At 38.0% G+C, this 15,923-nt stretch overlaps 11 protein-coding genes and 1 non-coding gene across 12 annotated transcripts, besides 2 other annotated features; 6 read left to right on the top strand and 6 right to left on the bottom strand.

Moving 5' to 3' along the window:
• Nucleotides 1-194: 194 nt before the first annotated feature.
• Nucleotides 195-716, top strand: YER085C (uncharacterized protein; the record flags this gene model as incomplete). The annotated part of the gene is made up of 1 exon (NM_001178976.3): nt 195-716. The coding sequence occupies one exon, from the start codon at nt 195-197 to the stop codon at nt 714-716; it is 522 nt and encodes a 173-aa protein (NP_011008.3).
• A 167-nt stretch (nt 717-883) lies between these two features.
• Nucleotides 884-1,270, bottom strand: YER084W (uncharacterized protein; the record flags this gene model as incomplete). The annotated part of the gene is made up of 1 exon (NM_001270744.1): nt 884-1,270. One exon carries the CDS (start codon nt 1,268-1,270, stop codon nt 884-886), a length of 387 nt encoding a protein of 128 aa, NP_001257673.1.
• A 33-nt stretch (nt 1,271-1,303) lies between these two features.
• GET2 (GET complex subunit GET2) lies at nt 1,304-2,161 on the top strand (the record flags this gene model as incomplete). The annotated part of the gene is made up of 1 exon (NM_001178974.1): nt 1,304-2,161. One exon carries the CDS (start codon nt 1,304-1,306, stop codon nt 2,159-2,161), a length of 858 nt encoding a protein of 285 aa, NP_011006.2.
• A 237-nt stretch (nt 2,162-2,398) lies between these two features.
• UTP7 (Utp7p) lies at nt 2,399-4,063 on the top strand (the record flags this gene model as incomplete). Its single annotated transcript, NM_001178973.1, has 1 exon — nt 2,399-4,063. One exon carries the CDS (start codon nt 2,399-2,401, stop codon nt 4,061-4,063), a length of 1,665 nt encoding a protein of 554 aa, NP_011005.1.
• A 176-nt stretch (nt 4,064-4,239) lies between these two features.
• SER3 (phosphoglycerate dehydrogenase SER3) lies at nt 4,240-5,649 on the bottom strand (the record flags this gene model as incomplete). The annotated part of the gene is made up of 1 exon (NM_001178972.3): nt 4,240-5,649. One exon carries the CDS (start codon nt 5,647-5,649, stop codon nt 4,240-4,242), a length of 1,410 nt encoding a protein of 469 aa, NP_011004.3.
• SRG1 lies at nt 5,573-6,123 on the bottom strand. The gene has a single exon (NR_132168.1). It is a non-coding gene; the product is annotated as an SRG1 (non-coding RNA).
• A 365-nt stretch (nt 6,124-6,488) lies between these two features.
• Nucleotides 6,489-8,372, bottom strand: AIM9 (Aim9p; the record flags this gene model as incomplete). The annotated part of the gene is made up of 1 exon (NM_001178971.1): nt 6,489-8,372. The coding sequence occupies one exon, from the start codon at nt 8,370-8,372 to the stop codon at nt 6,489-6,491; it is 1,884 nt and encodes a 627-aa protein (NP_011003.1).
• A 410-nt stretch (nt 8,373-8,782) lies between these two features.
• YER079W (uncharacterized protein) lies at nt 8,783-9,415 on the bottom strand (the record flags this gene model as incomplete). The annotated part of the gene is made up of 1 exon (NM_001178970.1): nt 8,783-9,415. The coding sequence occupies one exon, from the start codon at nt 9,413-9,415 to the stop codon at nt 8,783-8,785; it is 633 nt and encodes a 210-aa protein (NP_011002.1).
• A 109-nt stretch (nt 9,416-9,524) lies between these two features.
• On the bottom strand, nt 9,525-9,689 carry YER078W-A (uncharacterized protein; the record flags this gene model as incomplete). The annotated part of the gene is made up of 1 exon (NM_001184548.3): nt 9,525-9,689. The coding sequence occupies one exon, from the start codon at nt 9,687-9,689 to the stop codon at nt 9,525-9,527; it is 165 nt and encodes a 54-aa protein (NP_878068.3).
• A 303-nt stretch (nt 9,690-9,992) lies between these two features.
• On the top strand, nt 9,993-11,528 carry ICP55 (aminopeptidase; the record flags this gene model as incomplete). Its single annotated transcript, NM_001178969.1, has 1 exon — nt 9,993-11,528. One exon carries the CDS (start codon nt 9,993-9,995, stop codon nt 11,526-11,528), a length of 1,536 nt encoding a protein of 511 aa, NP_011001.1.
• Nucleotides 11,528-11,735: an origin of replication (ARS515; Autonomously Replicating Sequence).
• Nucleotides 11,735-13,801, top strand: MRX1 (Mrx1p; the record flags this gene model as incomplete). The annotated part of the gene is made up of 1 exon (NM_001178968.1): nt 11,735-13,801. One exon carries the CDS (start codon nt 11,735-11,737, stop codon nt 13,799-13,801), a length of 2,067 nt encoding a protein of 688 aa, NP_011000.1.
• Nucleotides 13,802-14,836: 1,035 nt separating this feature from the next.
• On the top strand, nt 14,837-15,745 carry YER076C (uncharacterized protein; the record flags this gene model as incomplete). The annotated part of the gene is made up of 1 exon (NM_001178967.3): nt 14,837-15,745. One exon carries the CDS (start codon nt 14,837-14,839, stop codon nt 15,743-15,745), a length of 909 nt encoding a protein of 302 aa, NP_010999.3.
• A 144-nt stretch (nt 15,746-15,889) lies between these two features.
• Nucleotides 15,890-15,923: part of a long terminal repeat (Ty1 LTR) that runs on past the window's edge.

The following is a 15,923-nucleotide window of genomic DNA, read 5'->3' as shown; positions in this document are numbered from 1 at the left end:
GATATTTTTTTTTTCTTTTTATGCGATTCCAAATTTGCTACCCGCTGCGCTTTTTCTTTTTGCCCTTCTTATTTTTTCTTTTTCGCGTCAATTAAAATTGAACGTCACAAAATAGCAGAGATAATATGCAATAAAGAGAGAAGAGTTAAAGAGTCTTGGTAGTCAGGAAAAGGTTTTCATATTCATCAGACATAATGAATTTCAAGGAGCCGCTAGTGAATTTTTTAAAATGCGTCTTGAATAACATAAACTCGGCATTTTCGCATAGGATTGATCAATTGCAATTGCAGCTGTTGCGGGAAACAAATATCTTGAGGGTTTTGAACAGGGGAATAGAGAGACTGTTTAGCGAGAATCCAAGGACCCATTCTGTTTCCCGTATCGTGGTGGAAAAAGATGTGGGCTGCAGAATTGGACGATATGTGGAAGGTTCTAAATATGAACTGGTAGAGTCCAGGGCGAAAGAAATACAAATATATTATGAAAGGATGGTTTTTGAAATAACACAAGAATTGAAAGGGGACAAGCGGGTGTTTGCCTTGATTGCAAATCTTTCCCAAAGATATAGCGCAGAGAGGAAAGAAATACGAAATGTAAAGGTGCATGGTGGGCGGCCATGTAATGAGAACGAATTCCAGGTGATTCCGATAAGATTCAAACCTATTAATTTGGAAAGAAGAGCACGACTGATAAGAAAGAAGAAGACTATTAATTAAAAAACTTACATACAAATACATGCCTTACTTTCGATGCCAGCATCTGGAAAGGGAAAGGCAGGGGCAGAGGGACATATTACTTATCTATTTATGCATAATTTGTGTTATATATTGGTATGATAACTTGATGTTAGAGAATGTGCTATTCTGTTTCTTGAAAATCTGAGTTAAGGTTGATACCGCTTTGATACAGCGGGTGTGACAGGTTTATCTGTGACGGTGACAGGGGCAGTAGAACTACTGGAAGCCGCAAAGTCAGAGGATACTGTGAGTGGTGGTGCCCACAACGTGGATGGTCTCAGTTTGACCCTAGGACTTGCAGAAGATCCTGTGGGAAAATCCGGGGAAGGCGGATGGCTACTTGGGTTGAGCATTACTCTCTTTGTGAAAAGGGAGGGAGGGAGAAGTTTGGGGATGAGATGGTTGCTCTTATAACATAAGGTAAATAAAAATTTGGGGTGACCCCGCCGTGCGCGTTTGCTGGGACAAAAGAACAAGAATAGGAACATGAAAAGATTTGAATGATATGGATATGTACAAATGAGCTCTTCCATGTTTGTAGCATCAGCAACGTAGCTCTAGGAAATATGTCTGAATTAACAGAGGCGGAAAAGCGCAGGTTACTAAGGGAAAGGAGACAGAAGAAGTTTAGCAATGGAGGTGCCAGCTCCAGGCTTAATAAAATCACCGGGCAGGCAAGCAGTCATTTGAACGCAGAATCACCTTTAGACGCTCCTAGCGCTGCAAAGACCACACCACCTGCGAGTGTGCATTCGGCTACTCCAGATATCAAAGAAGATAGCAACGTAGCGCCCCAATTGGACCTATTGAAACAGCTCGCTGCCATGCAAGGCCAAGGTACGGGTAAAAGTACCCCTCAGGACTCCTCTACGCCCGATCTACTCTCACTACTAAGTTCTATGAACACTGGCATGCCCAGTGCAGAGGGTACACCATCGTTTGGTCAAGCGGCTCCTGCAGCCCCGATCAATCAAGCTGCTTTGGACTACCATGATTACTTGCTGAACAGACTGAAAGCCTGGACCATTCTTGTGAAGTGGGTCTTTTTCCTACTACCCTATCTATACCTAATCACAAGACCAAATTCCTCTGTGTGGCCGGCCTATGCATTTACTCAATCAGCTTGGTTTGCACCTTTGCGGAACCCATCGAATTTCACTAGAATTTTTGCCACGTTTGAGTTCCTTTCCATATCCATCTACTACCAGCTATTGAAGAATGTGGAACACAAGAGCAAGATTAAAAATTTACAAGATACCAATAAACTTGTCAAGTTAGTTTCACTGGTGCCCGAGGGAGTAATTCCCGTCGCCAACCTGAAGGGGAAGCTAATTACCCTTTTGCAATACTGGGATCTATTGTCCATGCTAATCACTGACATTTCGTTTGTGCTAATTGTCTTAGGCTTATTGACGTACTTATAAATTCTAGATAGTTCAGTAATATAATACATTGTTCTCATAACCCGACATTATTCCCGGCTTTCTTTTCAGGTAATTGAAAAAAAAAGAAAAACGGTAAGAAAATTTTCTAAGCGATGAGTTCGTGAAAAATCGATGTATAGAACTGAATTGGAGTTCAATAGTAAAAAAAAATCCATATATAGCATTAAAAACTCAGTATCCTAGCTTTAAGAAACTGAACCAGATTCCAACGACACAATGGGTCACAAGAAGAACGGTCACAGACGCCAGATAAAAGAAAGAGAAAACCAGAATAAATTTGAACGTTCCACATATACTAATAATGCTAAAAATAATCATACTCAAACAAAGGATAAAAAACTAAGAGCAGGCTTGAAAAAAATAGACGAGCAATATAAAAAGGCGGTATCTTCTGCTGCGGCAACAGATTACCTTTTACCCGAGTCCAATGGTTATTTGGAACCTGAGAATGAGCTAGAAAAGACTTTCAAAGTGCAACAATCGGAAATCAAATCGAGTGTGGATGTCAGTACTGCAAACAAAGCTTTGGATTTATCTTTGAAGGAATTCGGCCCTTATCATATAAAATATGCAAAAAACGGTACGCATCTTTTGATTACTGGCCGCAAAGGTCACGTAGCATCTATGGACTGGAGAAAGGGACAACTTCGTGCTGAGCTGTTTTTGAATGAAACCTGTCACTCAGCGACATATTTGCAAAACGAACAATACTTTGCTGTAGCGCAAAAAAAATATACATTTATTTATGATCACGAAGGTACAGAATTACATCGTTTGAAACAACATATTGAGGCAAGACATTTAGATTTTCTACCATATCATTACCTGCTCGTAACTGCCGGTGAGACAGGTTGGTTGAAGTACCACGATGTTTCCACTGGCCAGTTGGTCTCGGAATTGAGGACCAAAGCTGGGCCAACTATGGCAATGGCACAAAACCCATGGAATGCTGTGATGCATCTAGGTCATTCAAACGGTACAGTATCCCTCTGGTCACCATCCATGCCTGAACCATTAGTAAAATTACTTTCTGCCAGAGGACCAGTGAACAGCATTGCTATCGATAGAAGCGGGTATTACATGGCAACCACAGGGGCTGATAGGTCGATGAAAATTTGGGATATCAGAAACTTCAAGCAACTACATTCTGTGGAAAGCTTACCGACGCCAGGAACAAACGTTTCCATTTCAGATACTGGTCTATTGGCATTATCTAGGGGCCCTCACGTTACGTTGTGGAAGGACGCTTTAAAATTAAGTGGAGACAGTAAACCGTGCTTCGGGTCCATGGGAGGGAACCCACATAGAAACACCCCTTACATGTCACATTTGTTTGCCGGAAACAAAGTAGAAAATTTGGGATTCGTACCATTTGAAGATTTACTAGGTGTAGGCCATCAAACGGGTATTACGAATTTGATTGTACCTGGTGCAGGTGAAGCCAATTACGATGCCTTAGAATTAAACCCATTCGAAACCAAAAAACAAAGACAGGAACAGGAAGTCAGAACCCTATTGAACAAACTGCCAGCAGATACAATTACTTTAGATCCGAATTCCATCGGTTCAGTGGATAAAAGGTCTTCTACCATAAGGTTAAACGCTAAGGATTTGGCGCAAACTACAATGGATGCTAATAATAAAGCCAAAACCAACAGCGACATTCCAGATGTAAAACCTGATGTGAAAGGTAAGAATTCGGGTTTGCGTTCCTTTTTGCGTAAAAAGACTCAAAACGTTATTGATGAAAGAAAATTAAGAGTACAGAAACAACTGGATAAGGAGAAAAATATTCGTAAAAGAAACCACCAAATCAAACAAGGCCTAATTTCAGAAGACCACAAGGATGTCATCGAAGAGGCATTGAGCAGATTCGGCTAAATCGAAATATCTTTAAAAAAAAAACTTAAATGATTATGTATGTATATATAAAATAGATAATCATTATTATTGCCTCAAGCATTCTTCTATCCATTTTTTTTTTGGTTCTTTTTAATATTTTATAGGAAACTTTTAATCATGTTCAAAAAGTTGACAGTATGAGAATCGATTGCATATTAATATAGCAATCTAATTGAGATCTTAGCAGAGGTTTGATTTAGTTGTTCATAAATATCTTTAATATCGCTTTGGTCAACAGAAGAGATATCAGCCATTAAATAAGCAATTTCACCATTTGAATCGGAAAATTGCTTTTCGATGTTATGGTTCGATAAAATATCATTGACGGTCTTCAAAACACCTGGTACATTTTGGTGAATGTATAACACACGCACAGTGTTCTCTTGGTCGTAAGACAATGATTTCAATGCCACTTCTGGGAAGTTGACTGAACCGACAGAGTTACCTTCATTGATGTATTTGGACAATGCGGTAGCCACTTCAATACCGATTGAGCTTTGGGCTTCTTCGGTAGAGCCACCAATGTGTGGTGTCAAGATGATATTTGGTAATGAAACTAATTCAGAAGTCCAGCTATTTAGCTCATCGTTAAATGAACCTTCACCGTTCTTAGCTGGTTCATGTGGATAAACATCCAAAGCAGCACCTGCAATTTTGTTGGCTTTCACGGCTTGGATCAAAGATGGAATGTCCACGACAGTACCTCTTGAAGCATTAATAACATAAGCGCCATCCTTCATAGCAGCAAATTGTGGGGCAGATAACATTTTTTCAGTTTCAGGAGTAGCTGGTACATGTAGTGTCACAAAATCAGATTTATTCAACAATTCATCTAATGTAGAAACTTGTCTGGCAGTACCCAAGGCCATGATAGTTACAATATCGTAGTACAACACATGCAAACCCATAGCTTCTGCAAGAACTGATAATTGGGAACCAATGTGACCGTACCCAATAATACCAAGAGTTTTTCCTCTTACCTCCCAACATCTAGCAGCAACCTTATTCCATGTACCGGTATGTAATTCGATAGATCTATCACCTAGTTGTCTTGCTAAACTAATGATTTCAGCGATGACCAATTCTGCTACTGATCTTGAGTTGGAGAAAGGCGAGTTGAAAACAGCAATACCTCTGCTGGTAGCGTAGTCTAAGTCAACTTGGTTGGTACCGATACAGAAACAACCAATACAAACCAGATTCTTCGCATGTTGTAAGACATTTGAAGTTAATCTAGTCTTTGATCTGATACCAATAGCATGAACGTCCTTGATCTTTTCGATCAACTCTTCCTCGGGCAATGAAGATTTATAGAATTCGACTTGGTAACCTTGCTCTTCGAAGATTGTAATAGCAGTTTGATTAACGTTTTCTAATAGTAAAATCTTCATATCACCCGTTGAGAAAGGCTTCAAAATTTTTGGGTGCTTTACAGCATTCAAGCGCTGTGGAACGGTATTCATGAAAGATTGCGTAGGTGAAGTACAAACAGCGCCTGGGGAGCCGCTCATATTCATAGCTTGTTGAAAGGTATTTTGTAAGTTGTTAATGTCAATGCTTGTCATTGCTGTCGATTTTTCTGTGGTTCTTTATAGAGTTCTGTATTTTTACTAAGATAGTTGACAAGTATCAAAAAGTGAAATAACTAGAAATGGTTCTTCCTTTATATACATAACAGTTTTAAGAATTTCCTTATCCTCTGCTCCCTCCTTCCAACAAAGTAATTACTCATAACTTGGATATTTGTCTGATTTTTTCATCCCGCTCAGAAAACCCTGCACGGGCAGCGTTGCATTTTCTTAATTTTTTTCTCGTGGTAGAAGTCAAGGACAATAAATTGCGAAATTAGGTGGGAACGAGAAGAATAATTAAAGTGCTGAGACCGAAGTTGTTCCCCTTGAATTCCATTTGTGAGTAAATATCGAAAATGGGTCCACAAAAAAAATTAGGTTTTTCTAAAATATTAGGTCCAGCCTAACTGCTTAACCAAATTTTTAATTTGTGATATTTGCACATAGCTTGGCCAAACAAAGGCATTACTCGATTGTGAGTAAAAAACTAAAACAATGTAGATAATCAGGATTAAACAATGGCATTTCTATGGATTTGTTGTTCTCTTTATATATTTGAGGAAAATTCAAAGATAATGGGGAGAAAGGTGGAGATGTATCTCCACCTATCGTAAATTTGAAAGTTCCGCTTTTCCGCCAATTGCACCCAAACATCACGCAACGCTTTTTAAAACGTTATCAATATATCCAATCCAGCATTGTTAAGTTGATTAGTAAATGGAAGAGATTCCATTGTGTACAAAAAAGGGTTTTAACTTGATTATTTTGTTATAACGTTCTATACAGTTGAATGAGGTAAAGAAAACAAAAAAATATTTCATTTTTAGTATAGATTATTTGGTAGCTTCAGGTTGCTTCACGGTGTAGTCTCCGTTCTCTTGCTTAACAATACTGCCGGAATTTAATAGTTGATCAAACATATCTTGAGGAATCCACCCTTGAGTGGCAGCAAATGGTGTAGAGATTAGCTTTTCGTGTAATTTTTGCAAATCCTCAACATGTCTTTCAATATCTTCTTTACTATAGTTTAGAGGAAACTTTTTCTGATTCACTAACTCATTCTGGGCAAAGATGTCCCAAACTTCCTTCAATTGCAATAGTGATTCATCAATAAGTAAATACTCTTCTTCCGTTTTTCTTTCGACAGCTGCAATATATGGGCTTCTCAGTAGCTTAACAGGTGGGGCAACTGCAGTAATTAATTTAGGATTATTGTCATTTAATTTTTTCTCCCATTGATGTTGATTACGGGTGCGCTTGTACATGAACTGATATTGCACCTTTTCCGCCTCAGATAATTTGTCAAAATCGGTTATGTCCTCCTTTAAGTCATAAATCTTGGGCCCATCATAGGCGATGAATTGTGGCGAATTCTGTAAAATGAAAGGTTTTGTGCATGCTCCTTCAAAATCTAATAGATAGGCTTCTTGTGCTTCTTTGTTAACAATAATATTCATGGGGTCTAGATCAGGATGAAACAAACGTGGTGACAATAGTTCCTGCATATTTGGAATGGCCTTTGTTTTGACGTTGAATAAATCCGGGGCAATCTTAGCTAAATTTTCATAGGTAGTTATTTGCTCCTTCAAAGTTCGAGGATACATCAATTCAGCTGAACTTCCTGCCTCTTTCATGGCTATTCTAGTTTTAGCATTTTCAGCTTCCAATAGGCCAGTATTTTTAATTATATCCATTGGAGACTTCTTTGGCCATGGTCCCAAAAAAGGTTTCATTTGTTTATGAAAATCCAAGTGAGATTTATGTCTCCAGAGACATCTTTCCACGGATGGCCCAATTTTCCATCTGTTTTGTAGATCCGGATTAGTTTCCCCATCGTATATGTCTTCCTTAACAAACTCCTTCTCATTTCCGTCTTTTAAGTCATTGTTAAAATATATGGATCCAAATGCATTTAATTTCAATGACACTAACTTCGACTGAAAATCAGAAACTTGTTTAATAACATTGTCATATTTTTTTTGATTGGAGGAACCGTCTTCAATCAATGGATCCCAATCTTTCATCAAGAGTTCTCCTTCGATAAATTCTTGTAAGACAAAAGGCTGCCTTACAGGGTTCAAAGAATTGACACCATAACAAAAAATCTTGGGAACTTTGATGCCCAACTTCAAGTCAGCAAAATCCATGGTTGCTACTTCACTTCTTATTCTGTAGGATAGAGTGTTTTCATTTTCCAGCGGATAAGGAATCCTCAAGATAAATGCCTTGTTCAAATTCGTGTCGACCTTGTATATTCTGTGATGTTTACCTTCGTGAATACTAGATAATGTGGTTACTTGAACTTTTTCATTTGGGTTGATTTTACCTATATTCTTTGGTACAACGTTATTGACCAATGAAACGGTCAAGTTCTTGTTAAACACTGGTGGTAAGATCTTACCGTCGGGGGCCTTAGCCATTTCATTAGATTGAATGTAGATGTCATTGAGAATGCGATTTAAACCTTCAATCGAAAACTTCGTGAATCTTTTTTCCTTTTCTTGCTTATCATTTTTAAGCCATGAGCCCCACGTATATTTGAAAAAGGCATCTCTCTTTGGATCATTGTCATTCGTTAGCTTGGTAAAAACTTCGTTTGGCTTATTGGAGATAAATCTCTTGGTGGCGGCGACGGTGATACATTTAATTGCACCCACTCTTTTCGAAGCTCCTACTACACACCTTCTGGAATGGCCAGCAACAGTGTACCTAATCATGCTTGGTCTTCGTATTGCTGTCTTGCTTGCTAAACAGCTTTTGCTACTTCTTCTTCGCTGATGAGAAAAGGGAGTCTACTAAATACAGTTCGGCTTAAAGTGTCGCTGGTCAGCAATCGGCCCGAAAATACATTGAACATTTGAAATTACCATGTTTCAAAACGAATATTTATTATAATTATTACTAGTAAAAGTTATACATAAGAAGGGAATAATACAAAGAAACGGGAAACAGCTAAATGTAGTATATAGCCGAAAGATGTGGACATATCCCAACAAATCGTCTTATGAGATCCTTTTTTTGTTTTATATTTTTTTTTTTTAGCGGGTATAAACGTATCATTTATATATTTTATTCTTTCCTTTAACTCTCAAAATTTGAGCAATTAGGTTACTGTGGTTCACGTGATTCAAGTGTGCACATTGCTGCTATGCTTTGTAGTATTATCCATAGAGTTTAGGGAGGGGGAATGGTCGGAGAGTGGGTAATTTGCATTGTCTAATGGAGCAGAATCAGCGTTACTTTTCTGGAAATAAAACTGGTCCGATAACGAAGTAGTAGAATCAGAGGTGAGATTGGAGTTGGAAGTGGTGTTGAGTTTGTAAAACTTTTCGGTTTGATCATGCGATACCTTGTATTTGTCATCCTTGTCATTCTTCTTTTTTTTGTTCTTCTTTTTGTTCTTAGGGTCTACCATATTGCTAGTCTTCGGGGTAGGAGACTTTGTTCCATTATTGTGATCATATTGTTTTCGAACCATGGAATTCAATAAATTAAGTGAATATTTCGGAATCCCATCTCTTTTGACATTAATCCCCTGAATACCATCCTTCGTGGCAATCATGGAGGCACCTGATGTGATGGAGCAACCTGAGTTCGTTCTCGTTATCCTATCTTCACCAGAGGCAATATTGGAAGGGCTCATTGATCTCTGATCTAAGTCCAGGTTAGTAGACCTGTTATTAGTGTAAATGGACTGATCATAGAGAGAGATGGCAGATGCAACATCTTTTGAGCTTATTGAATGTGATGAATCAGGCATTATTAACTATTCGCTTCCTTTTCTTATCTCAGCAGTTTGTGTTTTTTATTCTTATTGTTATTATCCCTTTTAACTATATATGCATAAGCTAAGTTAAATATTAAAATATTTATATATAAACGTTACAGGGCGTGTGAACACATTTGAAAAAATGCTGGAAGGTAATGGTAGATATAAGAATTGGAATAACAGGTTGATAGAGAATCGCCAAGCTAGAGAGTTCTGACAAGCGGCAAGGGGGAAGGATGAGACGCAGATACGAAAGCCGCACCATTAAACCGTAAAGAGAGAAAAATAAAGAATGACTTATTTCTCGGAAAGGCCAAATGCAATTATGCAACACGCACACATTCACACTCACACTCACACATAAACTTTGACTGAAACCAAAACTGTTGTGAGTAATAGCCTTTCTTGTTCATAAAATAGTACAAGATACAGTAAATATATATCAACTCACCTGGTATAGGGATCACTTACTGCACTGCAAAAGTGGATCGTTTGCGCAAGAAACTCCACCAATTCTAAAGAATATAATAGAAAAAGCTAATAGGAAAAGTGGTCATTTTCTGTTGATATGTTACATAGGATAAACCCAGTACGGTTTTCTATGCAATCTTGCCAAAGATACTTCTCGAAGTTGGTATCGCCATTGGAACAGCATAAAAGTAATACTTTTACTAATAGAGTCAGAATCCCCATTGAGGCAGGCCAACCACTGCATGAGACAAGGCCGTTCCTTATAAAGTCGGGCGAGTTGACACCAGGCATTTCAGCCTTGGAATACTATGAAAGAAGAATTAGGTTGGCGGAAACATTGCCTCCCAAAAGTTGTGTGATTTTAGCTGGTAACGATATCCAATTTGCATCTGGAGCAGTATTTTATCCGTTCCAACAGGAAAATGACCTGTTTTATCTTAGTGGTTGGAATGAACCTAATTCGGTCATGATTTTAGAAAAGCCAACGGATAGTTTAAGTGATACAATTTTCCACATGCTGGTTCCGCCAAAGGATGCGTTTGCTGAAAAGTGGGAAGGATTTAGGTCTGGGGTTTATGGTGTTCAAGAAATTTTCAATGCCGATGAATCTGCTTCCATTAACGATTTGTCTAAATATTTGCCCAAAATAATTAACAGGAATGATTTCATCTATTTTGATATGCTATCAACTTCTAATCCCAGTTCGTCCAATTTTAAACACATCAAGAGCCTGTTAGATGGCAGTGGGAATAGCAATCGATCATTGAATTCCATTGCGAATAAGACCATCAAACCCATCAGTAAAAGAATTGCAGAGTTCCGTAAGATCAAGTCCCCTCAAGAGTTGAGAATTATGAGGAGAGCTGGCCAAATATCAGGAAGATCGTTCAATCAAGCCTTTGCTAAAAGATTTAGGAATGAGAGAACTTTAGATTCCTTTCTTCATTACAAGTTTATATCCGGTGGTTGCGATAAGGACGCATATATCCCCGTGGTCGCTACTGGTTCGAATTCTTTGTGTATCCATTACACAAGAAACGATGATGTGATGTTTGACGACGAAATGGTTCTTGTAGACGCTGCTGGCTCCTTGGGTGGTTATTGTGCTGATATTTCGAGAACGTGGCCCAATAGTGGGAAATTCACTGATGCACAAAGAGATCTCTACGAAGCTGTATTAAATGTTCAGCGTGATTGCATTAAGTTATGTAAAGCTAGCAATAACTATTCCCTCCACGACATCCATGAAAAGAGTATCACACTCATGAAACAGGAATTGAAAAACTTGGGCATAGATAAAGTCTCCGGTTGGAATGTTGAAAAATTGTATCCGCACTATATTGGACACAATTTAGGTCTAGATGTTCACGATGTGCCTAAAGTTTCCAGGTACGAACCATTAAAGGTTGGACAAGTTATTACTATTGAACCGGGTTTATATATTCCTAACGAGGAATCATTTCCATCTTACTTTAGAAACGTCGGAATAAGAATTGAAGATGACATAGCCATTGGTGAAGATACTTACACTAATTTAACTGTTGAAGCAGTGAAAGAAATTGACGATTTAGAAAATGTCATGCAAAATGGCTTATCTACAAAATTCGAGGAGGACCAAGTGGCACCACTGTAATGTTATTGCTAAATTGAGTACACCCTGTATATACAGATACATAACTTATCGATTTAAGGTCTTTTAATATTAAACGGAAAATTCAAAAAAAAAAAAATTTACTGAAAATATCTTGAGATACTTTTCTTCAGCTTTCTTTTTGTTTTTTTCCTCTTCTTCTTGGGCACTGCTCTTTAGTTTTTATTTTTAGTTACGGCAAAATAAAGATGGGTCTAAAAATTACAAAAGGACAGCTGAGAACCAAGGATCTGAATCAATCATCCTCAAAGTCATCGCAGTCTTCAAGAATAGGTGTAGACACTTGTATATTTACTAGAATGCTACCCCGAATAAACACTGCAATTAATCTCACAGAGCATCTGCTGAGAAGATCTTTTCATTCACTGACAAATCTACAGAAAACTCAAGTAAAAGAAAGACTACATGAGCTAGAACGTCACGGTTTCATATTAAATAAAACATCCAAACAATTGGAAAGGATAAATTCTAAGAAAAGAAGACAATTGAAAAAACTGCAAAAGACAGCATACCCCAAGGATCAAGCTTTTCATATTCTTCGAAAATTTCATAAAATAAATAATGAGGCATTAGCAGATACAAAACTGGGGCCAACTAGCCAAAGCGACTTGAAGTTCCTATCCTTAACCAAAGATAAGAGACTCTTTTATACCATACTAGGCGTCAATGGAGAACAGTTACGTGATTCCAAATTAATCGCCAATGATGTTCAAAAATTTTTGAAAAGAGGACAACTGGAAAAAGCTGTCTTTTTGGCTAGGCTAGCTAAAAAGAAAGGCGTCGTTGGGATGAATTTGATTATGAAATATTATATCGAAGTTGTGCAGTCCCAACAAAGTGCTGTAGATATCTTCAATTGGCGAAAAAAATGGGGAGTCCCTATTGATCAACATTCCATCACAATCCTCTTTAATGGGCTCTCAAAACAAGAAAATTTGGTCTCAAAAAAATACGGAGAACTTGTTTTGAAGACTATAGATAGTTTGTGTGACAAAAATGAGCTCACGGAAATAGAATATAATACCGCTTTGGCGGCACTGATAAATTGTACCGATGAAACACTAGTGTTCAAACTTCTTAATAAAAAGTGCCCAGGTTTGAAAAAGGATAGTATTACATATACCTTAATGATAAGATCTTGTACCAGGATTGCCGATGAGAAACGTTTTATGGTGGTACTCAATGATTTGATGAATAAAATACCAGACTATTGTGTCGATTCTAAATTGTTATTTGAGTACTGTGAAGTAATATGTAGCCAGAAGTCACCAAAGATTGAGAAGCAAGGAATGGGACTATGGGCCCTCTGTGAATATTTTCAATTTGATAAGACCATTTTCAAGAAGTATTTGACACAAAGCGATTTTCCTACGTTAGTTCCACTAAGTCATTGGAACATCAATAAGCCATTTCCTCTCAACAAACATGTTGTGGGATTGTTTATGAATTACTGTTTGAAAAACAAGGAATATGATCTTGCTATGGAAATATTTAAGACATTAGAGGCACAGAACAACCAAATGTTAGATCAGAGCATATACCACAAATACATGGAAACTGTCATAACAACGAGGCCCATCACTTGCGGCGACGAGTGTCTGGACATTTATGAACGGGTAGCCTCGTCGGCACAAATCTCAATAACCAGGAGGACGTTAATTTTGGTGTACAACGCATTCCAAAGACAAAGTCTCAAGGCCGTTATAAACAAAGATGCATCAAATGCTGAAGCTACTTTGCACAAGATTCGGGGGTTTATAGATAGCGTAGAGGCCACATACTCATCAAAGTTGAACGGCAAAGTTTACAGGTTTAATTCATGGAAGTTCCTGTTTCCTATCGTTAAAAATCTGAACATGAATGATAAAGTGTCTACAGTGGAACTGAAAAGTATACTAGATGAATACTTGAAATCTTTATTGAATGGTGAGTTCGGGAAGGAATTTAAAGCGAGCATAGAAGACAAGCGGTTTGTTACGTTGGAGGGAATTCGTTTAGTCAAGGTTTTAACCGAGAGAATCAAGCTTCCGTCACTGGACAGTGAGGAAATAGCCAGTTTAAAAGGCACGGAAAGAAAGAAGTTTCTTGCCAGAAGGCACCTTTTGAGGCTGAAGCAAATATTACTGGAAGATTTAGCGGACATTGAAGGCAACTCAAGAAGGAAGGGTGATAGCGAAAATACAAGTACCAGTGAAGAGCGCATCATGGAGGACTTGGCCGAGCTGATACTTGAAACCAGCTATGACAAGTTTTAAGTAAAAATTGATTATTTACTCCTTTCAATATGTACATAGTTTTGAGGTTTTTTCAAATTTTTTTCCTATTTTTTTTGTTAATTGAAAGTTACTGATGATAAATTATTCAAAGGTGGTGTTAATTAAGAATGAAAGTACATCTTCCTATACTATGAAGGAGAGGTTCATATAACACGCGCAATTGGCACGTCTTAAGTATCATCAGTACAATATAGTGGTATGTCAGGTAAATATAACATGTTCAGTGTAACAACTCATATTTTCCACGTATATATTGGATCTGTAACTCAATTGCGTCATTGTCTACATATTGCTTTTAACAGTTTCATTATTCTGTTACTGTTGCAATTATATATAAGCGTATAAGAGATGTGCCTAAGTATACGATGAGAACGCACATAATGTTATTATATCAACTCGCCTGTATATTTTTGTACTACTTGTTCCAACACGAAAATAAACCAAAGTAAGAAGGGTTAGCACCTTTTTTTGCAAGAGAAATCGCTCTTCAACTATTTTAAGTCAATCCTATGAAAAAGGGTTTGCGCCAGATTTCCAGGGACAAAAAAGAAAGTTTTATGTAAGACTAGATTGTGTTGATATCTCGAGCAAACTGTTAACCATTTTAAACCAATATAGTAATAAGTGTGAATAATCGTTCATCTCTAAACAATATGTAAATAATTCTAAAGAACAAAATATTTTGTCATTATCATCAACCTGTGAGCACTGAAAAAAAATTAATTCTAAAATGGTGCTCCATTTGCAAATATTCTTTCTATTTCCCTGACTCCCGCTAATCGGTTTTATTAGTGAAGAATACAGCCGTGGATTGAAAAACAAACTGGTTCAAGTCATTAACTGAAGTAATGCGACCACATCTTATACAAGAGGCAATGCTTTCTAACAGTTTTACATTATTCAAAATCTTCACATAGCCGTAACTTAACTTATATAATAACCGCATATTGGGCTCTTCTGAAAGAACTATTATAAGAAAGATACAAAAGCAAGCAATCAATCCAAGGGAGAAAAATGACCTCAGGATACTATACCGTCTCATTTTTTTATGCGATCTTATTGTTATGCGCATGCACACGTGCTGAGATCTACCTGACGGGCGGTGAAAGCCAGGGCTTGCCATCAGGATTCTGGCAAATGGACGATGATTTGGCAATCGCTCCAGTTTCTATGGTTGAATTTTACCAGACGATAGGATTAACTGCAAATGGTACTGTACCTGAGTCCTTCAACAAGCGTGATGCTACTGAATACCCTAACATTATCAGTAATATAACTACCCAAGCAGCCAACTTCACTCAGCATAGTCTCGTCGAGCAACTTCAAAATGACGTCACGGCAATAAGTATCAGTAATGCCATTAATGTAGCCGTCGATGGTTCTGTGGAAACACCAGCAGACCTGCAATACAACCGCAACCAGGAAACAGGTGAATCTACCCTCTGTAGAGCCAAGTTTTACGGAGTGGAGGTAAGAACTTGGTCTAGGTTGTACAATAGGGCCGTCTCTTCCACAACTCTTACGACTAATTTGAACAGCTACATAGCGCAATGGGTAGCATGGGCCGTTCACGGGAGCGGTGACAAGAAGTTTTGCGGCAGCCAGGAGTTCACGAATATCTTTTTTGATGGGCAAGAGGGTTGGAGTTTGTTTGTCAAGACGTGGTCAACAAACAGTAGCTGTGATATTACAGCCTCTGAAGGAAATTTAACATGTGCAGTTCGTGTTTCAGTATCCAGTATGCACAATCACGGCAAGACAGCGTTTTGTGTTACCTATAGCCACGGTGATTCTTGGCGTGCCGAGCTGAGAGTAGTTGCCAATGATGCTTGGTCCCATTATTATCCCTGGAGTATTGACTGTCCAGAAGTTGATAAAAATAATATGGCTATTAATGATTGTTTTGATCAGGCGCAAGGTTAACGATTGAGTTTCCCATAATTTTTACCGCTCTCCTCTTGGTTGAGACGTATGCGAAAAGCTAATTCGACGTTTTTTATTGTAAAATCGTACACTTTTGCAGGCAATTCTACATATTATATAAGATTTAAGTCGGATCTTGAGACTTTTGGTGAACTTTGAGATGATTGTTGGGATTCCG

The sequence above is a fragment of the Saccharomyces cerevisiae genome, chromosome V (assembly GCF_000146045.2).
Source record: "Saccharomyces cerevisiae S288C chromosome V, complete sequence".
NCBI lineage: Eukaryota > Fungi > Ascomycota > Saccharomycetes > Saccharomycetales > Saccharomycetaceae > Saccharomyces > Saccharomyces cerevisiae.
Note: the sequence above shows the minus strand (reverse complement) of the source record. Positions and strands in the feature narration are given on the sequence as shown.